This window comes from Delphinus delphis, chromosome 15 (genome assembly GCF_949987515.2).
Source record: "Delphinus delphis chromosome 15, mDelDel1.2, whole genome shotgun sequence".
NCBI classification, from domain to species: Eukaryota; Metazoa; Chordata; class Mammalia; order Artiodactyla; family Delphinidae; genus Delphinus; species Delphinus delphis.
Genome location: NC_082697.1, coordinates 56,255,343 through 56,281,426, shown reverse-complemented (window position 1 = coordinate 56,281,426; position 26,084 = coordinate 56,255,343). Strand labels below are relative to the sequence as shown.

The 26,084-nt window shown below is 47.8% G+C and overlaps 1 protein-coding gene across 2 annotated transcripts in view; it reads right to left on the bottom strand.

Moving 5' to 3' along the window:
- ABAT (4-aminobutyrate aminotransferase) overlaps positions 1–26,084 on the bottom strand; it is an 87,237-nt gene that overhangs the window by 7,502 nt on the left and 53,651 nt on the right. Inside the window, exons 3-13 of one of the 2 annotated variants that reach the window (XM_060031722.2) lie at positions 25,729–25,826; positions 23,968–23,997; positions 21,836–21,953; positions 17,335–17,384; positions 10,101–10,181; positions 9,393–9,485; positions 8,840–8,902; positions 6,353–6,416; positions 5,703–5,851; positions 1,702–1,839; positions 718–885 (exon numbers count right to left, since the gene is read on the bottom strand). In XM_060031722.2, coding sequence (XP_059887705.1) covers positions 718–885; positions 1,702–1,839; positions 5,703–5,851; positions 6,353–6,416; positions 8,840–8,902; positions 9,393–9,485; positions 10,101–10,181; positions 17,335–17,384; positions 21,836–21,953; positions 23,968–23,997; positions 25,729–25,826 — 1,052 coding nt within the window. Of the gene's footprint in view, positions 1–717; positions 886–1,701; positions 1,840–5,702; positions 5,852–6,352; positions 6,417–8,839; positions 8,903–9,392; positions 9,486–10,100; positions 10,182–17,334; positions 17,385–21,835; positions 21,954–23,933; positions 23,998–25,728; positions 25,827–26,084 lie in introns of those variants that run through there. The other variant, XM_060031723.2, reaches the window with a different exon arrangement.

Sequence of the window (26,084 nt, the reverse complement as noted above, 5' to 3'; positions counted from 1 at the left end):
GCTTAAAGACGAGAAGGGGGCCACTTTATCCTTCCCTCCTTTTTCTTTCCTACTGCATCAAATTGAGACGGTGCTCCAGTAGCCATTTTGGATCATGAAGTGACCTTGAGGGTAGAAGCTACATGCAGGAATGGTGGAAGGAACGATCCTGGGCCCTTGATGACTCTGTGCATGTGTGTGTGTGTGTGTGTGTATGAGAATCCATACGTACAAGTGGCAGTACAGTAAAATGGTTTAGAGTATGAGCTCTGGGTTTAAATCTTGACTTTGTCACTTAACAGGCTGTGTAACCTTAGACAACTTACTTAACCTCTCTGTGCCTGATTCCTCATTAGCAAAACGGGAGAGAAAAATACCATCTACTTGGTTAGACTGTTGTAAGGATTAAAAGTACAAGAGGAATACTTAGAACTGGGCCAGGCACGGAGCAAATGCTCCATTCAGAGCAGCAGCTAATAGCTATTTTTGCTTGTGCACAAAGCAAAAATTAGAAGCCTGACAATGGACTGCTATGAAGTCAGCCCTGCAGAGAGAGCTGGGGTAATCGTAATCATTGGCTTTAAATTAAATTGATAAGAACTAGGCTTTAGGAAACCTCTGTGACACATTAGGTATTCACTTAGTTCCTTGTTGGTGAGAAAGAAGCAGTAATGAGACGTCGATGCCCCTTGCCCCGCCTCCCTCCCCTGCCCTGGACAGGAGAGGGTCCACACTCACAGCGTTGGGCCTCAACTCCTCCTTGTGGAAGAAGCCCCCGGTCATCATCTTCTTGCTGAAGGTCATCACGTCTGCTGGGTCATCCAAGCCCCAGTGCTCGTGGGCCCAGAACTTGCCGGTGCAGCCTCCTCCGGTCTGGACCTCATCCACCAAGAAGGCACAGCCGTGCTGGCCGACATGGAATGAAGGAGAAATAAACACCCAGTGCAACTCGCCCACCTCGGACTCCCAAATCCAGCCCAAGAGCCACTGCTTTCTGAACCTCAAACCAAGCCTGTGTTCTTGGGCTGTGCAAAACCAAACTAAGGCTGCAGGAGGGCAGTTCCAGCAGGGCTGTGTCTGCACGTGGCCTCAAACTGCTCGGCTGGTACGAAACCGGAACATCAAATGCTCCCTGAACCATCGGCTTCGGTCCCTGAGCAAGTTGCCCTGCTCAGAAGGAAGGGTGTCCCAACTGTAAGGCAGCCCCATTTCCCAAACTTCCGGTGCAGTGTTTGCCAGCTCTGCTCATCACCCGGACTATTATTTACTTAGCATTTGTGTTTAAATCAACTCGTGTCATGTCACCTTTATCCGTGAACTGACTGCTTGGACAGGCCAGTTATACGTGCAAGACACGTTAAAATAGACATGATATTAACATGAAGTTTGTTCATTTGGCTTCTGTTCAGTGTGGACCACAATGCGCTGAAAGATGAGGTGGGGTCCCTAGAAGGAAAAGGGAGGAGGCATAGGCTTTCCCCAGGATGTTCTCTTGATTGGGAATGTCCCCGACTAGGACGGCAGGTTGGAGACTGACTTTGGAATAAGATTTTAGGGGAGAATCCCCCGTCCTGCCCTCACCCCCAACTTCTCTACCCATGAGGCCGACAGGCAGCCTCTGAACATCTGGAAGTTTACAAGGACCCCAGGCTAACCCTTTGCTCTGGAAAACCAACTGGAAATGGCCCATGGCCCCATCCAGCCCTGGCCCTGTGTGCTGACCTTCCTGGAGATGTCCCTCAGCTTCCGGAAGAAGTCGTCCGATGCGTGGTTGTCTCCACCCTCAGATTGGATGGGCTCCACTATGATCCCCGCCACCGTCTTCTTCTTCTTCCGGTATTTCACGATCAGGTCCTCCACCTGGATTCCAAAGGGGGACATGACAAGGATTCGTGGAGGCTCTTGGGCAGCCTTGGAGGATGGGCATGTGGGGTGCTGTGGACCCCTGGAATTTAAGTTGAAAATGTCATAGTGTCTTATCATTACATAGAATACACAATGGAGAAAAGACAATCTCTTCAGCAAGTGGTGCTGGGAAAGCTGTACAGCCACATGTAAATCAATGAAGTTAGAACACACCCTCACACCATACACAAAATAAACTCAAAATGGCTTAAAGACTTAAATATTCAATATAAGACACAGCACTATAAAACTCGTAGGAGAGAACATAGGCAGAACATTCTCTGACATAAACTGTAGCAATGTTTTCTTAGCTCAGTCTCCCAAAGCAATAGAAATAAAAGCAAAAATAAACAAATGGGACCTAATCAAACTTATAAGCTTTTGCACAGCAAAGTAAACCATAAACAAAAGGAAAAGACAACCTACAGACTGGAAGAAAATATTTGCAAACGATGCGACTGATAAGGACTTAATTTCCAAAATATACAAACAGCTCATACAACTCAGTAACAAAAAAACAAACAACCCAATCAAGAAATGGACAGAAGACCTAACAGACATTTCTCCAAAGAAGACATACAGATGGCCAACAGACACATGAAAAGATGCTCAACATCACTAATTATTAGGGAAATGCAAATCAAAACTACTATGAGGTATCACCTCACACCAGTCAGAATGGCCATCATTAAAAAGTCTACAAATAACAAATGCTGGAGAGCGTGTGGAGAAAAGGGAACCCTCCTACACTGTCGGTGGGAATGTAAATTAGTGCAGCCACTATGGAGAACAGTATGGAGGTTCCTTAACAAAGTAAAAATAGAGTTACCATATGATCCAGTAATCCCACTCCTGGGCATATATCCAGAGAAAACTCTAATTTGAAAGATACATGAACCCCTATGTTTAGAGCAGCACTATTTACAATAGCCAAGAGGTGGAAGCAACCTAAATGTCCATTAACAGATGAATGGATAAAGAAGATGTGGTATAAATATACAATGGAATATTATTTAGCCATAAAAAAGAATGAAATAATGCCATTTGCAGTTACATAGATGGACCTAGAGATTATCATACTAAGTGAAGTAAGCCAGACAGAAAAAAACAAATGTCATATGATAGCGCTTATATGTGGAATCTAAAAAACCATACAGGGACTTCCCTGGTGGTCCAGTGGTTAAGACTCTGCGCTTCTACTGCAGGGGGCATGGGTTCGATCCCTGGTCGGGGAACTAAGATCCCGCATGCCACGCGGTGCGGCCAAAAAAAAATGGAAAAAAAAAATACAGATGAACTTACTTACAAAACAGAATCAGACTCACAGACATAGAAAACAAACTTACGGGAAAGTGTGGGGAGGGAGGGATAAATTAGGAGTTTGGCATTAGCAGATACAAGCTACTATATATAAAACAGATAACCAACAAGGTCCTACTGTATAGCACAGGAAACTATATTCAATATCTTGTAATAATCCATAATAGAAAAGAATCTGAAAAAGAATATATATATACATATATATACATACATATATATATGACTGAATCACTTTGCCACCGCAATGAGAAGCCCGCACACCACAAAAAAGAGTGCCCCCTGCTCGCCAACTAGAGAAAAGCCCGCGTGCAGCAACGAAGACCCAACGCAGCCAAAAAATAAAAATAAAAATTTAACTTTTTTGGGCTTCCCTGGTGGCGCAGTGGTTGAGAGTCCGCCTGCCGATGCAGGGGACACGGGTTTGTGTCCCGGTCCGGGAGGATCCCACATGCCGCGGAGCGGCTGGGCCCGTGGGCCATGGCCGCTGAGCCTGCACGTCCTGGAGCCTGTGCTCCACAACGGGAGAGGCCACAACAGTGAGAGGCCTGTGTACGGCAAAAAAAAAAAAAAAAAAAAAAAAAAAATTAACTTTTTTAAACTATTTTTTTAAATTGAAGTATAGTTAATTTACAATGTGTTAGTTTCTGGTGTACAGCAAAGTGACTCAGTTACATACACACACACACACACACACACACACACACACACATATTCTTTTTCAGATTCTCCTCCATTATAGGTCATTATAAGAAAAAAAATTTTAACTGTTAACAGTGAGAAAAGCATCTTATTTTCCCCAAGAGGTTATATTTCTTGAACTCTTGCTCTAAAATGGGCCTCTTCTTACAGATAATTAAAGACTAATAATTGTTGATACTTGGGGCTTCCCTGGGGGTGCGGTGGTTAAGAATCCGCCTGCCAATGCGGGGGACACGGGCTTGACCCCTGGTCCGGGAAGATCCCACATGCCGTGGAGCAACTAAGCCCGTGCGCCACAACTACTGAGCCTGCGCTCTAGAGCCCCCGAGCCACAACTACTGAGCCTGCGCACCTAGAGCCCACGCTCCGCAACAAGAGAAGCCACCGCAATGAGAAGCCCGTGCACCGCGATGAAGAGTAGCCCCGGCTCACCGCAACTAAAGAAAGCCTGCGTGCAGCAATGAAGACCCAATGCAGCCAAAGATAAAAATAAATAAATAAATTTATAAAAAATAAAAAAAATAATTGTGATAATTTTTAAATAATTTAATAATTACACATAATTGAAAAAACCCAAACCATACACCTGGAGAGAGTAACAAGTACAATCTTTCCCTGTTTTGCAGAATTAAGGAAAAACCTTCTATTTGGATGATGCAGTTTTAGCCTCGGTCTCACCAATTGCCCCAGGGAAGCTCTAAGATGCTTTTCTTTGCAATCAGTGTCATCTGCAATTTGTCATCATATAGCTATTTTCTTGCTTATTTGTCCAGTGCTGTGTTTCTGACTACCCTATACTCTCTGATAGGATGCAGGAAAGACATGTGGCTAGCAAGCGCTTGGAATGTAGCTGGTCCAAACTGAGATGCGCTCTACGTGTAAAATACAGCATTTCAAAGATCTAACACGAAAAAAGACTATAAAAACATGTCATCAATAATTTTTAAATATTAATGACATGACACAATATTTTCGATACACTGGGTTCAATAAAATGTTATTAAAATTAATTTCACCCAATTATTTTTACTTTTAAAAAATGTAGTTACTAGAAAAGCTGTAGTGACATTTAGCTTGCCTTATTTTGCTTGGACTGCATCACCTTGTCTCTTTTATTTACCATTAAATACCCAGCGCCTAGCACCTTGCTTTACACCTAGTAGGTGTTAACTATTAATTAAAAAGAATGATGAGCTTAAGAGGCAAACCAGCCTTATGTGAGCTCAAATCCAAATCAAGGGTGATAGCCATTCCCCGCCACCCCACACCTGCAACAGAATCCTTCCAATGTCTTACATGGAACCCCAATATATGGGACAGATCAAAGGGGGGCTGTTGTGGTTGAAGTGGAGGCACGGGGACCAGAGTTGCCCATCCTTAGTCCCTCCCCGCCCCCACTGCAACCTCCAGGGCTCCCAAAAAAGCCCCAGGATTCTGGAGAAGACTGACACACAGTGGACTACAGGATCCCATGGAATTGTTTTTCCTATGAGTTGCCCTGTATTCTTTCCATCAATTCATTTTCTCTTACTCCAGAGGCAATGAAGCTTGTCCCCAAAGAAACTCACATGATACAGAAGTTGGTACCAGAAGCGGGGTGATGGAGGCTGGGTGCAAAATCAATGTCTCAGTACCTTTCCTAACATGGAACACTGGGGCAGGAAGCGCCCCCGTCCCTCCGTCCCACCCAGGGAGCGCCACGCGGGCCCCTGGATAAACTCTTTGTGTGTTCCTCTTCCCCGGGGCTAAGTCTTGGGGTGAGGGTTGAGGGGGAGGTGAGGGGAGGACCCGGGGGTTACCTCTTCTAGACAACGGGCCTCTTCTTGTTGGTTCTCTTTCACAAACTCTTCCAGAGGATACTTCAGCCGTGGGAATGGTGCAATGGGCCAGTCGAAGGAAGGGATGTCGATCTTGTGAATAGCTTTGGAGTGCGTGGTCGCTAAGCAACCTAAGCCCAGCACAACAGAAGAGCAGAGGTTGGCTCAGGGAAGGAGGATGGATGGTCTCTGAGGAGGAGATGGGGCAGCCCAGGGAGGCCCGGTGCCTGCAGAACCCCAGTTCTGGGAACATCCTGAAGCTGAAGTGGCCCCCATGTGTCTTAATCTGTGTGTGTGTGTGTGTGTGTGTGTGTGTGTGTGTGTGTGTGTGTGTGTGTGTGTGTGTCTTTGCTTTCTGATCTATCACAGACTAACACAGACTCTGAAGGAAGAGAGACGAGGATTGAAATCCTAGCTCGGCCCCTGCATGGGCTTGGAATGTTCCTTCCCTTGCCGAGCCTCAGTTTCCACATCTGCAAAGTGGCAACAGCCGTCCCCAGTCTCCAGGGAACGGTATGCAATCAATGAGACAATACGTGGAAGCCGCCAGCGTCAGAGCAGAGGCAGCCGTCACTATTGTTGTTGTTATTATTACTCTACCTGCCACCTTGGGATCTCACGGCCCTCCTTACCCATGGTCCTCCCATGGAAGGCACCCATGAAGGAGAGGATGCTGTAGTCGGGGCACCCGGGGGCCTGGAACCAAGAAACAGCCGTCAGTCAGGGTTGTGAGCTGGGGACCCACATGGTGGCCCCCACGAACCTCAAGGAGTACGAAAGTCTCAGGAGAACCGGGATCCCCTCTCAGGCAGAAGTTACAAACTGGACTCCAGAGGTCTGTATCCAGCCCACACGTGGTGTTTTCTGTTTGTTTTTTATCAAGAGATTTCATGAAATAGATATCCTGAACCTCTGTCTTCTCACAAGTTTTGCACCACGTGGGCCCATTTTTCTCGGTCAAGCCTGAAGGTGGGCGGGCATGCTGGCCCTGGGCCCTCACCACCCACCTTTCTCCTTTCCGTCACTGGCAGGCGTCCGCAGGCTTTTCAAACTCCCCTGCCTCAGTCCCCCTGCCCCCCCGACTGCTCCCACAGCCCACAGATGGGCCAGGTGCTGGTGGTGGTACCTGCCTCCTGTGACCTGAGGTTGAGCTGGGCCCCACACAGGACATGCCCAGGCTTTGGATGAGGTCTGCTGGGCCAGGGCGGGAGGGTGGGACCCCCAGCTTTCCCTCTCCCCACGGGGCTGCCCCTGAGCTCAGGAGGGACTCATGAACCCCAGTCTTCTTCCAGCCCCAAGCGAATGGCCCAGCAGCACTGCCTTCTGACCCTCCAGCTGGCAAGGGAATCAGACCTGCCTCCAGTGACTCAGGAGCCGCTGGGGACGCGGCAGAGGCCACCTTGGGGACCCCTGAGTCTCTGGGAGGTTGTATGGCATTTTCTCAGGCCGGCTGATCTCCACTGGGTCCCTGAGACCCCCGGGAAAAGCTCCAAGACCTCTTCCCACAAATCCCAGAATGCCCTCTTGTCATATGCCTTTGTTAGTCTCCAAATGTGATATATAGGGCGCAACTTGTTTTACTGCACTTCACAGATGTTGCACTTTTTTACAGACTGAAGGTTTGTGGCAACCCTGCATGGAACAAGTCTTCTGGAGCCATTTTCCAATGGCATTTGCTCACTTCGTGTCTCTGTGTCACATTTTGGTAATTCTCACAATATTTGCGACTTTTGGGTTATTATTCTGCTTGTCGTGGTGACCTGCGATCGGTGATCTGTGATGTTGCTACTACAACTCCCTGAAGGCTCAGATGATGGTTAGCATTTTTCAGCAATGAAGTATTTTTGAATTAACGTGTGTACATTTTTTTAAGACGTTAAGGCTGTTGCACATTTAATGGACTACAGTATAGTATAAACATAACTTTCTATGCACTGAGAAACTAAAAAATATCATGTGACTCGCTTTATTGCGACATTTGCTTTACCGGGGTGATCTGGAACCGAACCCCCAGTATCTCTGAGGTGTGCCCCTATGCTGATTTACATGGTTGAGAGCACAGTGCCTATGCAACTTACATCCCCCTGTTTTCACTAAATTATAGCACACGTGTCTCCAGGCCAAGAGAAACCCTTTGTGATTATCCTGGCTGCAGAACTTTGTGTCTGGACACAGTCGGTAACTGAATTCAGTGGCTCTCGATCTGCAAACACCTGCGCCCCCACCCCTTTTTTTAAGCGGTATACACTTCTGCCTCAATCATAGTGGGATTTAGGGGAAGGACTGGCCTGCTCTGATTGAAGCTGGCTGGGAATCTTGGAGCCTTACTTGGTCTTCCCCGTGCACCCCCGACTGTTGTACCCCAACACTGGCCCCCTTGGTGCCTCCCTGAACTGCTGGGGTTCCACTTGGAACCCCTACACTTAATCCATCTTTCCCAATTACTGGATATACAGGTGGTTGCCAATCTAAACACCAACGAGTGAACACCCTTGCACATACATTTGTGTTGACATTTTGGATTATTCTAGAGAACACATGAAATGCCACTTTAGACGGGTCAAATACAGGCAGCTGTCCTGGGAAACTGATGAGTGCTAGTCGGAAGAGTTCCACTCGGCCGGCCTTGAAACCAAGGGAATGGACTAGGGGGTTGGAATGCTTGAGGATCCCTTGTTGTGGACTGAATGTTTAAGTCACCCTCAAGTTCATATATTGAAGCCCTAACCCCCAGTGTAATGGTATCTGAACATGGGGTCTTTGGGTGGTACTTAGGGTTGGACAAGGTCATGTGGTTGGGGCCCTGTGATGGGATTAGTGCCCTTATAGGAATGGATACCAGAGAGCCTGATCCCTCTCCCTGAGATAGATGGAGGACACAGTGAGAAGGTGGACATCCCCAAGCCAGGAAGAGAGCCTGCCCTGGGAAACTGGATTGGCCAGCACATTGACCTTGGACTTCCAGCCTCCAGGACTGTGAGAAAAATACATCATACATGTCTGTTGCTTAGGCCACCCTGTCTAGGGGTTTTGTTATGGCAGCCTGCGCTAACTAAGACACCCTCCTACTTGAGGAGGACAGGGCCCCACGCATGAGGAGGAGGGGATGCTGGGCTCACCTGGTTGATCATGCACGTCTCCAGCTCTTCCTTGGAGAAACCCGATTGGCCCCTTTCCTTGCTCTGATAAAATGGAACAGAACAAACTCTCAGAGACGCTCTGGGGCAGGAAGGGCTCCCACTTTCCACCCAACCCAACATCTAGTCAACGAGGGGATGCTTTCTCAAAAGCTGATCATATACACGTCGACATTACACGTATGGACTGAAGCATGAGACCATTCATTGTCCTTGTGATGAAATAAATAGATGGATGAATAAGTTGCTTTACTATTCTACTGGCAACAATGAAGATGAAGAGATGGTATGTTATTTCAGGTAACACAGTACAAGGACACTGGGGAGGTTTTACACGACACACTGCCAGGATGTTTGGAAAACCCGGTCCAGGCAGTGGCCCTCCTTGGATTTCGACCATGACCACTGATGTCCAGTACTCTGGCCAGCTGGGATGAACAGTCGGACAAGGGCTGAGTGTGTGGCTGGGGGCTGGGGGGCCTGTGTGTGTGTGTGTGTGTGTGCACGTTGCCTGCATACAAGCCCCAAACCTCACCCGGTACCACATGAAGATGGTCTTGAAGGCGTTTTCGTTGGAGCAGGAACCGCAGGCCATCGTGATGAGCTGGGACATGCCTTTAGGAGCCACCTGTGGGAGGGAAACAGCTGTGGGCTCCCCGCCCCCTCAGCTGGAGCGGGGCCTCTGCAGGGGCTGCACACTGGGCCCCGGAGGCTGTGGGAGTCTGGGAGGGAAACAGGGATGCAGTCCCGGAGGCAGTCTGACTGGGGCGGGGTGGACGAGAGGCCCCAAAAGGCCCCAGGTTGGAGGCCAGACAGGAAAAAAGGTGAAGAAAAGCCCAGACATCCCTCCTGACGCAACCTCTGCCCAGAGACACCCACATTTTACAGGTGGGAATTCGGGGTTCTGAAGGACTCTAATCCTTGTAGCAACTGAAACCCAAAGGAGGACTGAAGGGCACAGGCAAAGGCCCTGTCATGGGATCAATACTAACTTCCCCGGGTTCCCTTTTTCCCGCACACAAGGGATCCCAGCTTTTCTTGCAAAGGAAAATTAAAAAGACTCTTCATGAAAGAAACAGCACGGAGAGCAAGACTGAAGTAGAAACATCCCATCCTTAATCATTATGGATCTCAGTTCTTTCCTTCCCTGCTGCTCCAGCCTCCTGGAGACCAGAGCTGCGGGCCAGCGTGGTGAAGGGCAGAGGTGGGTTCTCACGGTGGCAAGCTGTCCCCACAGACTCACTGAGAGCAGGGACTCCCGGAGCTTCTCCACAAAGTTCTCAGGAGGAAAGACTCCGAGGGCAGGTCTGTTGATGAATGTGCTCTGCAAAAAAGCCAGGAGACCAGCAGTGACTTCTCGACCTGACCCAGCTCCCACCCACCAGCGATGCTTTTCAGAGTGGATGTGTTCCACGCTGTGGGGAATGATATAAATACTGCCCTGCGTTTTTAGAGAAATCCACTAGGATTGCTCTGGGTTTAAAACAAAGTGTCAATTTCTTGGTTGGGATATTGCACTATCACTAGGTAAGATGCTACCATTGGGGGAAACTGGATAGAAAATACATGGGACCTCTTTGTACTATTTTTTGCACCTCCCTCTAAACCTGTAATCTTAAAAAAAAATCAGAATGATTGAAAAACAAAAAATGGACAATAACAATTACTGGTGAGAATTCTCATTCACGGCTGGTGGGGATGTAACGTGGTGCGGCCACTTTGGAAAACAGGTTGGTAGTTTCCTATAATGTTAAACAGACACACACCCTATGACCCAGCAGTTCGCTCTGAGGTATTTACCTAAGAGAAAAATGACAGCATATGTCAGACAAAGATGTGAACGGATATGAAGGTTTGTTGTGGCTTTTATCTTCAGTTGCCAAGAAATGGAAACAGCCCAAATGTCCTTCCACTGGGGAAACGATAAATAGACCATGGTATAGGCACACCATGGAACGCTGCTCAGCAATGACATGGAACAATCTACCCACACACTTAACAACACGGGAGAATCTCAAAGTCACGATGCCGAGTGAAAGAAGCTGGAATGAGGGTCACCCACTACAGGGCTCCATTCCTACGACATTCTGGAAAAGGCAGAACTATTGGGACAGAAAACAGCTCATGGCTGTCAGGGGCTCGGGTGCGATCGGCTACCCATGGGCTCAGGGGAATGTTTGGGGAGATGAATGGTTTGTGTCTGGATTTTTTTGGATTGTGGTTAAAAAACAAGTAACATAAAATTTACCATCTTAGTCATTTCTAAGCATATAGTTCTCGGTAATGTTAAGAATATTCATATTGTTATGCAACCATCATCACCATCCGTCTCCAGAACTCTTCCATCTTACAAAACTGGAGCTCTGCCCCTACTAAACACTGATTCCCCATTCTCCCCTCCCTCCAGCCCCTGGCCACCAGCATTCTACTTCCTGTCTCTGATCTTGAGGCCGCTAACCACCTCAAATAAGTGGAATCAAACATTATGTGTCCTTTTGCGACTGGCTTATTTCACTTAGCATAATGTCCTCTAGGTTCATCCATGTTACAGCATACGGCAGATTTTCTTTCCTTTTTTTTTTTTTCTCCTTTCCTTTTTAAGGCTGAATAATACTCCACTGTATGGGTATGCCACATTTCCTGTATCTGTTCATCTGCTGATGGACACTTAGGTTGCTTCCACCTTTGGGCTACTGTGAACAGTATGAATATGGGTGTGCAAATGTCCGGGTTTTGACAGTGGCTGTACAATTACGCATTTTTAAAATTTTTAAAGTTTTTATTTATTTATTTTTTGGCCACGTGGCTTGTGGGATCTTAGTTCCCCAAGCAGGGATCAAGCCTGTGCCCCCTGCAGTGGAAGCGTGGAGTCCTAACCACCGGACCACCAGGGAATTCCCAGATTATGCATTTGTTGAAACCCCAGAACTGTACCTGCAAAGGATGGATTTGACTGCATGTGAATTACACTTTAATTAAAAAAAAAAAAAAAAAAACGGGGAAAAAAGAGGCTTCAGTAGCTCTGCAATTTCTAAATAGAATGAGCCTTAGGAGAGCAATCTGATGAGGGAGCTGGTTAATAAATGAATGAGCTGCATATGAAAAAGCAGTGTTAGAAAAATTCCTCCCCGCCCCCACCCCACCCCCGCCCCGCACCATTTTGATAGATGTGCGTCCAGAGAAGGATTTCCCTCTGTAAGGAAATCAACAATGCAAGCCTGATGCTAAACAGACACTCGCTTCTGATACCCAGGAAAGAGGGAGTGTTATTTACAACAAAAAAGAGAACCACTCTAAATGCCAACATTAGGTTAAGTAAACGAAGGCGCATTAACTGAAGGTGATGTTGTATTGCCGGAAAAATGTGTAAAAAGAATGTTACAATTTTACTTTAGGGTTCGCTGAGTGTTGTACCTTCTATGGGTTTTGATGAATGTATAATGATGACACGTGTCCACCATTATGGAAAAGACACAAATGGAGATGCAAATGGGGATAAGAATAGAGCGGTCCAGTCCCTCCAGGTCTAGCCAGTGCCCCCTGGAAGGCTTGGTAAGAGTCTGGGAGGGGTCTGTCTGCTCAATGGACAAGAATGAGGTCATCAGGAAGTGGACTTGGGTAATAGAAAGGGATTATACTAAATGCAATGCAGCGTACTGGATTGGATTCTGGGGACCAAAATCATGGACACTAGTGGAAAAACGGGAAATCTGAATAAAGTCTGTAGTAGGTAATGCACCAATGTTAATGTCTTAGTTTTGACAAGGGTACCATAGAGAGGTGAGGTGTTAACCTTGGGGGAAACTGGGTAAAAGGTAGATGGGAACTATCTTCACAACTTGTAAATCTGAAATTAGTCAAAAATAAAAACACTGAGTCTGGAATTCCCTGGCGGTCCAGTGGTTAGGACTCAGCACTTTCACTGCCGAGGGTGCAGGTTCAATCCCTGGTCAGGGAACTAAGGTCCCGCAAGCCGAGAGGCACAGCCAAATAAATAATAAAAATAAAAACATCGAATTAAAAAGTATGGAAGGTTTGATTGAGCCTGGGATTTGGGAACTTCTCAGGCACCCCTCTCTCTCTCGGACTCAATCGTGTAATAAACTCAGTGCAAATCCAAATGGGGGCATCACTCCATCGGAGGAAACCCAAGGATAGGGAGGCCCCAGCACTCATCCTTCTGGTGGCATTGGGATTTGGCGTGGCCCACTAGAGTTCATGGCAGGCTCATACCTCTGTTGCCTCTTCTTCTTTGTGACCAGCCGGGTGGGTCTAGGATAAGCGGTGGAGGGAGTTAACCGTTTTCACCGTAGAGCTGGGGAAACGGAGGCCCAGAGAGGTCAAGCATCCTGCCTCAAGTCACACAGACGGGAAGGGGCAGAACCACGACTCAAACCCAGGTTTGCTGACTTCAGATCCCACCCTCTGCCAGACGCCGCAAGCAGTCTCCACCCGAAAATGTCAGTGCCGGACACGAGTTTACTTGGCACAGCCCAGAGACCTTGGGTGGCCTGTGCGGGCTGCCGAGGGGCCTTTTGTTTTGGCTTCAAGTTATTAATGGGATCCAAAGAAATCAAGCACAGCACGAGATCAGGATGGAGGCGAACTGCCATCACTGGCAGCGGGGGAAGCAGCTCACAGAGGGGATGGCCGTGCTGGCAGCGTGACTGCCTATCTGGGCCCAGGGAAGATGTGGAGGTGGTACTCCTGTTTGGCAAAGCGTGATATTCATGAAGAACAGAAGATACCTGGGACTTTGGGTAGCAGAATCAATTGAGGACAGGTTTCTAGAATCCTCGCCATCAGACCTGCTGTAGCGGGAAGAGAATGAGCTTTGGTTTAAGTGGCTGTGCAACCTGAGGCAAGTCACTTAACCCCTCTGGTCCTTAGAGTCCTCATCTGCAAAAATGAGGATCCCTTCTTGGGTGCTCAGAAGGAGCCAGTGGGAAAACACAACATACAGATGAGGCAGGAGCTCAGTCTTGAAGGACAGAATCACGCAGGTGAAAAGGCCTGGAGGTCACACTGATGTCTCAGCTGACCAGGCCAGCTGCCCTCCAGCCAGCCTAGCCAAGGTGCCACGGATGTCAGTCGGCACTCATCACACATTGCAATGGCGGGGCATGTGCAATGCCCAATAATTATTGTGTAACCTGTGGGCAATGTAATGAGATGGCCCTGGTGACATAAGAAGTTCTAACTGGAACCCAGATATTGGATCCAGGTGACATGGCACATGAATAATGGATGATGTGTTTGGGGTACAAAAGGGTTGATAAGCCCTTCTCAGAACTTCAATGACTTGGCAGGAGCCTGCCCAGTACAGGTAAAATACCTTGACCACCACCTGAGCGCATTTCCCGCTAAGAGTTTGGAAGACCCAAGATGTCAATCAACGGTCGTCTGGTCTGATGCCCCAGATATACTCTGCTGAGCTTGTGGCGGTCAGCTGTCACTTCTCTAAGGCTGTGCTGGTCACCGTGCCCTCTGCAGGACGTCAGCACAGACTGTGATCTAGACCATGATCCAGACTACGGTCTAGATGGTGATCTAGACGGATCGAATCTGTGATCCAGACTGTGGTCTAGACTGTTCTGGACTGTAATCTAGACTGTGATCTCGCCATCAAATCCAGCACCAAGGACAGTGCCCAGCACATAGTAGGCACTCCATCCATCAGTAAGCAAACAGATGTCAAGAAGTGAGGCTGAAGAAGCAGAAGCCAGATCACAGAGGGCTTTACACTTGCAGTGGAGGAGCTGGGATGCATCCTGAAGGCAGTAGGTACCAGGAGAGGGTTCCAGGCACAGCGCAGCTTGGAGGGTGGTTTGGAGGAGGTGAGAATAGACGTGGAGGTGGGAGGGAGTGATGAAGAGGGGCTGTTGAGGAAACTCCAAGTGGAAGTTGGGGGCAGAGCCAGGACAGGCCCAGGACTGGGTGGGAGAAGGGAGGATGGGGGGTGGCATCCAGGTCCAGGTCCCGGGCAGGATGGGTGGGGGCAGGGCATCCCCCGAAATCAGAATCCCTGGGCCTGGAAGTCACGTGCTGCTGGGCAACTGTGCCTCCGGAGGCAGCTGACACTGCAAATGTGTCTGGTGTGTTTGTTGACATAGTTTTTTAGCACCAACTGCTGAGGCATCTGGGATCCGCAGAACGTTTCGAAACAAAGCGGGGCTCTGAATGTAAACACACGCCTGGAGCCACCGACGGGCCTCGCCAGACACCCTCCGGAGGACGCGGCCTCTGCTGGAGCAGCCCCTAGACTTGTCAACTAATTGGAGGTGAGAACCACGTCCAGGCCCCTCCCAGGCAGGCACACCCACAGGTAAAGAGGACCCGAGTTCTTTCCTATTATCTTCTGCTGTTCAGATTCAAGGGAAAACGTTTAAGACTGGATAGTCAGTTCCTGACGTGGTCGGGCTCTCGGGCCCCCTGCTTTTCTTTGATTTCCTTTTAGGAATCACACTCTTTGTCACGTGTGGACACGTATGTCACACCTGAGAAAAATGAAAGCCCCAATGACAGGCAATGCCCGGGAGGGTGGGGAGTGGCCGGAGCTCTCACACTGCTGGAGGGAGAAGATTTGGAAAAGTTTGGAAAGCTGTCCGGCGGGATCTGCTGAGGCCAACTGTGTGCGCTCACTATGGCCAGAGACGGACTGGCCTTGTATCATGGGACGCGTGAATGTGCCATTGAAAGACACACTGGAAGGTTCACAGTAGCAAGCGACCCAGATGCTCATCAGCGGTAGGCAGGATGTTAATTGCAGCGTGTTCACACAATGGAATGATTAGAGCCAGGAGGATGGATCCTCTGCGGCTACCAAGGATGCATCTTCAGGTGGATTTTGAGTGAAATAAGCCAGACGTGATAAAGGGCACAGCCGGTACGATTCTACTCATGTGCCGTTAGAAGTAAGGGGAGTGGTCGGCCTAATTTGGTCTGGGGGAATAGGAACTGGGTCAGGGCATGTTGAATTCAGTGGGGGTGAAAAGCATCTTACCCTTGTGATATAGAAAGCACAGACATCTCTATGGTGCTTATTATCTACGTATGTACCACATCGTATACATAGATACCACACACCATAGGTGTGTTGTCGGCACAATTATGAAGATGCCCCAAGAAGATGTCCCAACCCTCATTCCATCCCCGGGACTGTGAATATATTGGCTTGGCCAAAAAGTTCGTTCGGGTTTTTCTGGGGAAATCGCAATGAACTTTTTGGTCAACCCAGTATCACACGGCAGAGGGAACTTTGCAGACGTAAGTAAGCTTCGTATTCAGTTCAGAAAGGAGGCTGTTCTGGATTTTCTGGATGAGCTTAGTGCAACCACACAAGCCCTTTGCCGAGGGCAGCGGCAGAGAGAGGGATTGGACCAGCCGTTGCTGGCTTGACGATGGAAGGACCACGTGAAACAAACTCTGCCAACAACCTGCCCGAGCCCCAAAGCGGATCCTCCTCCAGAGCTTGCAGCTAAGAGCTGACCTCAGCTTCGTGAGCCCCAAGGCAGAGCACTCAGCTGAGCCGGCCAGACTCCGGACCCACAAGATCTGTGAAACCATAAATGCGTGACGTTTTAAACCCCTAGGCTGGCGGCAGTTTGTGATGGCAGCAACAGGAAACTAATGTCTAAAAAGGCTCCTTAATGGAGTGATAATTGAAAAAAGAAAGTTGGGAAACACTGGGTTACAAGGGAAAATTCATTCAGCAGTACACTCAGCATGTAGGCATGTCTCCACGTGTGTGTTACAGCCAGTGTCACCAATCATCAGCGGCGCCCACAACAGAGAAGAATCTGGCTCCAAATGTTAACAGTGCCGAGGATGAGAAACTGTGTGTCACCTGCCCCCTGCCTGCCACTCCAGTCATACTTGGATCCTTCCTGGCCCTCTCTGCTCCGGCTGTGCTGTCCTCTTTTGTTCCTGAAGCTCTCTGCTCCTCTCCCTCCCACCCTCCTCTCCCTGCAGGGACCACTCTTCCCTGACCCCCGGCCCCTCCATCCCCAGAAAGCCCAGCTCCTGTGGGTTTTATTCCCAGCACCTCCTCTAGCTGTGTGACCTTGGACAAATACTTAACCTCTCTGTGCCTCAGTTCCCTCCTCTGTAAAACAGGGATAACAACAGTAGCTGCCTCATAGACTTGGCAACATTCAATCTGTGAAGTGCCAGCCACAGTGTTTGCACATATTATGCTCGTAACTATTGTTCATTATTATCATTATCACTGTTTTATGCCCACATAACACTGACTGCCTCGGTCTGTAGCACTTAGTATGTTTGCAATTCTCTACTTATGTGTGTGGCTAACTGGCTGCCTCCATGGGAGCAGGGCTCACCCAAGGCGTACCAAGCACTTAGCGCATAGTATGTGCTCAATAAAACCTTAGGGGATGACTAAAGGGATGGACTATTTCCAAAGGCTGCCCCAGTGATCCTCTGAATCTCTGTGAACACTGCATAACCCGGGGACTCACCACATTTTGAGGCTGTTGGATGAGTTTCATGAGAGCAGGATGGTTGTAACCTGGGGAGAGGAAGATATGGTTAGAGACCAGCATCGGATCCAGGGGTCCCATGCCGCTCCCTCCCATTGCCTGCCTCCTCCCTTCCCTTCCAACCCTGCAACTCTCTTTACACACAAAGGCCCATTCCTGGGACCCAGCCCAGATTCCCCTGACTCAGAATCACTCAGGCTGAGGCCCCCAAGTCTTCTACTAGTTCTCTGGATGACTCTGATGTTCAGGTGGGAGACACACTGGACTAGACAGACAGTGAATGAAGGTTAAAGCTAACTCGGGACCAGGGTTGGGAGGGTTCCCCAGGCCTGCGTGACGAATTGCAAACGTGGTCCTTGCCTTCCCCGCCGGTGTCCACCGCTTGAGTCAAATCTCAACAGGCATTCGGTCAGGGACTGAGGGAGGGAAGGATGCTGGCTGCACTCTGCGACCAGCACAACCGGTGCTGCCTGAACACATTTGCTCATGTCCAGCCTGGGCCTGCCACCCCGCGACAAGGCCGAGGATGCCCTTTGATTCCGCAAAATTGCTCTTCTACGAATTTATCCTACACGTGGATAAAAACCCATGTAGGGACTTCCCTCGGGGTCCAGTGGTTAAGACCCTGTGCTTCCACTGCAGGGGATGTGGGTTTGATCCTTGCCCAAGGAACTCTGATCCCACATGCCGCAGGTGGCATGGCAAAAAAAGACAAAACCCAAAAAACCTGTGTATACCTATCTTCATGGTGACTCGCCAACATCTGCAGGCTTGAAAGCAACCTAACGTCCATCAACAGCAGATCAGTTGTTGCCAGGATTAGCAATACTGAACACAAAGTCTCTTGCACATAGTAGATGCTCGATAAAATGGGATATTATAGAGGAGGGAAGAGTAAGACAGGCCCACACAGCACTGGAGCCAGATGTCCTGGGCTCTGCAGAGCCTTTACTGCCATTTACTGAGCATCTGTGTGCAGGGGGCTTTCTGTTCCTTATTGCTAATCCTGGCAACAACTTGCGCAGGAAGGCCAAGTTTGTAGGAGGCACTGAAGTCAGGAGACCAGATGCAGGACCCTCAAAGGCAGATGCCAAGTGTTCAGCCCGATAGATATTGGTTGAATGATGGAACAATGTGAAGATACAGTAACACAGGCTAGAACTCAAAACTGTTACAGATCAGAAAACACATCAGTGACTCTTGGAGCAGGAAGCAGACTTTGGAGAAAAACCCCCAGTCTTCAAGTACCACATTTTTTTTTTATCATGCATATTTTGCACCTACTTTCTTTAAACCAATTAACTTTTTAATTTAAAGAGATTTACTCTGGGATTTCCCTCGTGGCCTAATGGTTAGGATTCCAGGGTTTTGCTTCCATGGCTCGGTTCGATCCCTGGTCCGGGAACTGAGATCCCCGCAAGCTTTGCAGAGAAGCCAAAAAAAAAAAAGATTTACTTTTGAACGGACACTTTCTATCACTAGGGTAAGAAAGCTGCCCAAGGCTCTGAACCTGGGGCCTGATCTCCTCCATAACAAGAGATTAACAAGTGTAGATTCAGGTGTTAAAGGCCCAGCATCACCCAGGGGAGACTCTCTCCTGATGGAATTAAAGAGCGAACAGATTTGAAAAGCCTGTGGTTTCACTCTGCGGGATGCAGGGAGCGTGGGTTGGGGCAGTGATGTGGGGACCAAGGGGGAGAGTAATTAACATTGTTCCTCTGCCTCTCCACTCCACCCCTCCCCACCCCACTCACAGCTGTGCTGGGACCAAGGCTGGGGAGTGCTCAGTACTCAAGGAAGGTACACTCTGTGGGGCTTTTCCAACTGACCTTTGGCTAGAGGTCTTCCAGCTCTGACTCTTTATCACGCTGCCTGGGTATTTATGACTTTTCTGCCTCAGTAGATAAGGCAGTTTCAGGGAATCAAATTAAGCCACAGATGCAGCATTTCCTATTGGCTTCAGAAGGAGAGATGAAAGCAGAGCTGGCCCTCTGATCAGGAAATCCTATGCCTGGGCTTTTGATGCCATGGGCCCCCACACTGCAGGGCAGGGGCGGCTGTCTGGGAGGCTGCTATTACAGAAGTCAGCTTGAGAGGCAGAGTCATTGGTTCAAATCCTGGGCTCCCTGGACAGCTGGGGGAAGCTGCAACCCCTTGAAACCTGGCTCCCTATCAATAAACTGGAAGTGATAGTAAAAGACCCGATGGTATAGGACGGTCTTAGGGATTACCTGAGATAACATGGAAGGCACTATGCCAGGCAGACAGTAATTTCTCAATAATTATTAGTTTAAAAAAATCACCTCGGGCTTCCCTGGTGGCGCAGTGGTTGAGAGTCCGCCTGCCAATGCAGGGGACGCGTGTTCGTGCCCCGGTCCGGGAAGATCCCACATGCCGCGGAGCGGCTGGGCCCGTGAGCCATGGCCGCTGAGCCTGCGCGTCCGGAGCCTGTGCTCCGCAACGGGAGAGGCCACAGCAGTGAGAGGCCCGCGTACCGCCCAAAAAAAAAAAAAAAAATCATCTCATTGACTACAGATGTGGGAAAAAAGGTGGCCAGAGAGGGAATTTTTTAGAACTTCTGGTCTTTTAACAGCTACTGCTAGCCTGATCCTCCCACCCCCCCATAGAGATGCTGGCTGGCTGGGGATTGAAGCAGAAGGAGCCCCGGGTGGTTGTGGTGGGGGGTGGTGTGAAGGATGCAGAGGTTAGCTGGGAAGAGACTGGCCCACAGTCCCAGGAAAACTCGAGATCTTATCCCGTTCACCCCAACAGGATATGGAGAGAGGGTTTTGTAAATCTTGGACTCCAAATCGCCTTCAGAGGCCAAGGGATCTCTGAATGATGAACTTCCCCCAAACAATGAGTCATCTGCCAACTGTTGAATCTAATCCCTTTTTTTTTTTTTTAATTTGGCCTCACCGTGCAGCTTGCGGGATCTTAGTTCCCCAAGCAGGATCGAACCTGGGCCTCCATAGTGAAAGTGCTGAGTCTTAACAACTGGACCACCAGGGAATTCCCCAAATCTCTTTTTTTTAAAAATTTTTATTGGAAAAAAAAGTATAGCTTTTTTTTTTTTGGTATGATTCTTTTTATTTTTTATTTTCTGGCCGCACTGTGTAGCATGTGGGATCTTAGTTCCCCAGCCAGGGATCGAACCTGCGCCCCTGCAGTGGAAGCGCAGAGTCTTAACCATTGGACTGCCAGGGAAGTCCCCTATGGGAGTATAGTTGTTGTACAATGTTGTGTTAGTTTCAGGTGTCCAGCAAAGTGAATCAGTTATACATATACATATATCCATTCCCTTTTTTTTTTTTTAAGATTCTTTTCCCATAGAATCTCATCTTAATGGGAAATAAATAGGTTCAAGGGACTGGGCAGGAGAAAAGCAGAAGAGGCATGGGGACCTAAAGGGGGGTCTCAGGGGAAAGACCCCAGGTGGCTGAGTGCAGGGGCTTGGAGGCGGGTGGGGAGCTGTTGATGGGGAGCCCAGGATGTCTGCCATCATCCACTAAGGGACAGGTTTCATCCGACGCTCAGCCTACAAACCAGCGGATGCCATGGGTAATCCATCGACCCAAGAAGCATCGACCGTCCGAGCTACCAACAGCAGCCACCTGCACGTGCCAATCAGCCCCGTCTGTCCCGTCTGCCATGCCCTCCTGCAGCAGCACAGCCTCGCTCTGGATGGCCAGGAGGGGAGCCTGGTAAGGCAGAGGCTACTGGTGCCCCTCCAGGTCACCTTTCCTGGGCAAGCCACCCCTCTCCCAGCTGCTCTGTGTGTGTGTGTTGGCGGGGGGCGGGGGCAGCGCTGCTAATGGCTCCAGCTGCCTCCTTCTCTGGAAAATTGCCCCTGGTGAATGGAAGCTGCTTCGCCCAAGAGATGACACAAGTCCTTCCCTCTGGCAGCTGATGGGCAGGGACCGACTGGCCCAGGGGTACCAAAAGGCCAGCCTCTTTGCCTTGGTCTGGGACCGACTCTGGGGTGCAATGCCCGCTTCAGAGACCCCCGTGGAATCAGGCTGTGGCTGGTCTCTGGCTGAGACCTCATCCTTCTTAACTTCCCCTTGCCCTCTGCTCTCTCCCTCCCTGCCCTTTCTCCCAAGAGCTCTCCCTCAGTTAACCACTTGCACCAAATCCCTGCCTCAGGATCTTCTTCCAGGAATCCTAAGACTGCTGACATTGGACATGGGTTCACATTCTACCTATGCTTCCTCTCCAAGCTTTGCTCATCTACCTACAAAATGGGCATATGTACCCAGATCCATACTTGTGGGGTTTGGGGGAGGAGTAAATGAGAAAAGACATATAAAGTCCCTAGTAATACATGCTCTACGAATGACCTGTTCCTTTTCTCTGCCCTTGAGGGAAGTGTCTGGCTGCACACAAGGATGCACATCTTGGAAGGAGTGGCTGAAGTCTGGAGAGCCACAACTACACAGAGACACAGGCTACATTCAGGGACTGATTTTCCAGCTCTTACCTATGGGGACAGAGGAGATCTGGGAATAAAGATCCAACATCCGGTTGCCATCCACGTCCACCAGGTAATTGCCTCGGCTCTCTTCGTAATTGCAGAAAAAGTGCACGGCTTCTGCATTCTTGGGGAAAGGAGAGACTGGATCAGGCTCACTGCAATTCCTTAGACCCTCAGTCTTTCAGGATTAAGCTTGAATTGATGAAGTAAGCCATGTCCTGCCCATTTATGGACACATGGACGGTATCTGTGGGTGCTGGCAGTGTTGGATTTTTTGCCCTGCTGGTAATTACATGGGTGATTTGCTTTATAATTGTTTATTAGGCTGTGGATTTGTATTTTATGATTTTTTTCTGTATGTGTTTTATATATCACAACAAAAAAGATGGAGATATAACTCTGAAGAAGATTCTGAAAAGTTAAAATGTATATAGTAAGCCTTAGGGCCTAAGAAAACTAAAAAATATATAGTGATTATGAAAGAAATGAAAATGGTACACTAGAAGATATTCACTTTATGTACAAAAAATTAGTAGAAAATGAAGAGAGGAACAAAAAAGACATGAGACAGAGAGAGAACAAAAAATAAAACGGAAGCTGTAAATACAACTACACCAATAATAACATTAACTGTGCATGGATTAAGCAATTCAATAAAAAAAAATCAGAAACCATCAGACTGGATAAAAAGATTCAGTTAAAAAAAAAAGTTAAAAAATAAGATTCAGTTATATGCTGTCTACATGAGACATACTTTAGATTCAAGAATACAAATGAGGTTGAAAGTAAAAATATGGGAAAAGATATATGATTCTCACAGCAATCATAAGAAAGATGCCATGGTGTCTACTAATATCAGACAAAATTGACTGTAAAACAAACAAAATGTTTCTAGAGGTAAAGAGAGGCATTTTATGATGACAAAAGGGTCCATCCACTAAGACGACTATAAACATATAAGCACCTGCTAACAGCCCCAAAATACATGAAGCAAAACCCAACAGAATTGAAGGGAAAAATAATTCTATAAGACTAGTTGGAGACTTCGGTACCTGGCTTTCAGCAACGGATTGAACAAACAGGCAGAGGATTAACGTGAATACACTCCAGATCAATAGATCTCACAGACATGCATGGAACACCCCACCCAACAACAGTAAGGTTCATGTCCCTTTCGAGCGCATGTGGAACATTTTCCAGAATAGACGATATGCTAGGCCATAAAAAAGGCTCAATAAATTTCAAAGGATTGAAATCACTCAAAATAAGTTTCCAACCCCAACAGAATGAGATGAGATTAGAAATCGATAACAGAAAGAAGTTTGGGGGGCTTCCCCGGTGACGCAGTGGTTAAGAATCTGCCTGCCAACGCAGGGGACACAGGTTCGAGCCCTGGTCCGGGATGATCCCACATGCCGCGGAGCAATTAATCCTGTGCACCACAACTACTGAGCCTGCAGTCTAGAGCCTGCGTGCCACAACCACTGAAGCCCACATGACTAGAGCCCGTGCTCCCCAACAAGAGAAGCCACTGCAATGAGAAGCCTGTGCACTGCAAAGCAGCATAGCCCCCGCTCACTGCAACTAAAGCCCGCGCACAGCAATAAAGACCCAACGCATCCATAAATAAATAAATAAAATTTTAAAAAATTTAAAAAGAAAGAAAGAAAGAAGTTTGGGAAGTTCACCAAAATGTGGAAATTACACAACACATAAATAACCAATGAGTCAAAGAAGAAATCACAAGGGAAATTAGAAAAAAAATGTTTAGATCAAAAGTCAGCTGCATGGGCTTCCCTGGTGGCGCAGTGGTTGAGAGTCCGCCTGCCGATGCAGGGGACACCGGTTTGTGCCCCGGTCCGGGAAGATCCCACATGCCGCGGAGCGGCTAGGCCCGTGAGCCATGGCCGTTGAGCCTGTGCGTCCGGAGCCTGGGCTCGGCAACGGGAGAGGCCACAACAGTGAGAGGCCCACATACCGCAAAAAAAAAAAAAAGTCAGCTGCATGTTTTTAAAAAAGAGCCAGCACAGATTAAGTGTTTGCCTCCTTTGGTGAAACTGTAACAAAGAAGCAATGGAAGGATTGTTATTTCATCCCCACTCACCTGAATTACATTCAGCTGTTTCATCCCCACTCACCTGAATTACATTCAGCTGTTTCATTAACTCCTGCAGGAGAGAAGAGAAATGCATTAGAGCAAGGACACATGCTTGCCAGAGCAGCTTAAAATCTTTCATGTTTTCCCAATATTATAAGTATTTTAAAATTGCTTAAAAGAATTAGTGGGCAGGAAACAATTCCTGCCAGTTAAATTACCAGTACAACAGACAGGCTGGAGGTTTAGACACTTCAAAGATTACAGTCAAATAAACTATTTAACAAAAAAATTTAAGCTGAAGATATTTATCTAATGTCCAGAAAAGCATGGGCTCTCTTTTTATTAAGGGGTAAAAAAAAGGCTTTAACATCCCATTAGGAAAATAAAATTAACTGAAAATAGAAATTTGCACATCAAAGAACCATTTATAATTATAATCTGAACACCCCACTTGTACAATTCCACATAGAAACCGGGAATTACAAACTAGTGGTTTTACTATTACAAGGATTTCTTCTTTAAAAACAAGTCAACATAAAGTAAACTTTAGCAATTAGTGTCATAAAACTATGTATTTCCACGTAAAAATACAAAATAATATTCATGACAAGAATATGAAATTTATTCCAAGTATTTTACGATTATTAAATTAAAATCCACCCTCCCCAAAACAACTATGCATGAAAAAAGTCTTTTGTCAGCAAAAGACTATGCAAAATAACTACAATCATTTACATCGGTACAAAGATTTCTGTATTTATTAAATAGTTTCAATGACAAAAGAGACAGCTTTTGACTTAAAAAAAAAGACACTGTGGATAAAATCTGCAAAATATGCAAAGAAAATAAATTTGTATTAAAAAGGTTTACACTGTTATATTTTAGGTGCAAACATTAGAAATAGTATTGCACATTACAACACAGAATCAAGGTTAACCAGCCTTCCAAAGTGTGTTGTATGCAGGTTTTGTAGCTTCTTTGAGGAGAAGCAGCAACACCCCTCACTCACCTGTGTCTCTTCCATCTCACAGGCTAACATCAATTCCAGGGATTCAGAGCTACTCTCATACACCCTGTACTGTCACCCTGAGGGCTTCTCTGTACATCATTCCCCTTGCCTAGAACAGAATGCACTCCTTCATCCAATTCCTCCTTGTGGCCCTTTAAGATCAAGCTCAGTGGGGCACGTGCTATACACGCCCTGTGCCATATCACATCGTCATGTTCCTTCACTGTTGTTGGAATGCTGTGCCCCAGCCCCTGACTCTGGACTCAAAGCAAGCCATGTAACTTGCTTTGGCCAACAGAATGAAGTGGAAATGATGGTGGGCCAGTGTGGAGCCTAGCTCAAGAGACCTACAGCAAGCTCTCCTCTTCGGTCACTGTGAGAACAAGCTCAGCCTGGCTGGCTGGAGCATGAGAGATGCACAAAGCAGAGCCAAGTCACCACAGTGACCCAAGACAAGCCTAGCCAGTCATCCCTCAGGCATGTAGATGAGCCCAAGAGAGCTGCCTACCCAACTGCCAGTTAACCCTGGATGCACGAGCAACTTGTATGCTGCTGAGGTTTTGTGACTGTTTGTTACACAGCATTATTGTGGCAATAGACAACTGATACATCTCCTCTGAGAAGACTTCTTTGGCTTCTTATGAAGGAATGGCTTGGTTTAAGGTTCAGGATCTCTAATGGTGAACTCTGAAAGGAGCTAAGGATACGGGGCCCTCAGCTTGGCTGTGTTCTTGCCCCATGGACACTTTTTGCTCTTTTCTGAAACACACCATTCAGCTGTGCTCAACTCACCAGAGATCTAGGCCCTGGGACTTCCGTCTTCATCAAAGGCCCATCATAATCAAATTCAATGTCGACTTTGGCTGCGGCCTGACTGATGTGTCTGGATCCTGCAGTAAACAAAGATGGTGAGAACCCCTGGGGACAGCAGATGTGAGACTCCTGCCCTTATAACACCCAATGTCCCTAACAGAGGCAGTGTCAGTACCTCAGCCCCATCCCCGTCAGACTGCCCCAGAACTCTGAGTGTGGCCACGTGGGCACCACAAGAACGCTGAGGATTTAAAGAAACGGGAAAGCCCGGTGCCAGTGAAGCTGTAAGCAAGAAGGCATGCTCACGTCCTGCTGGTGTGAGGATAAGCTGATGC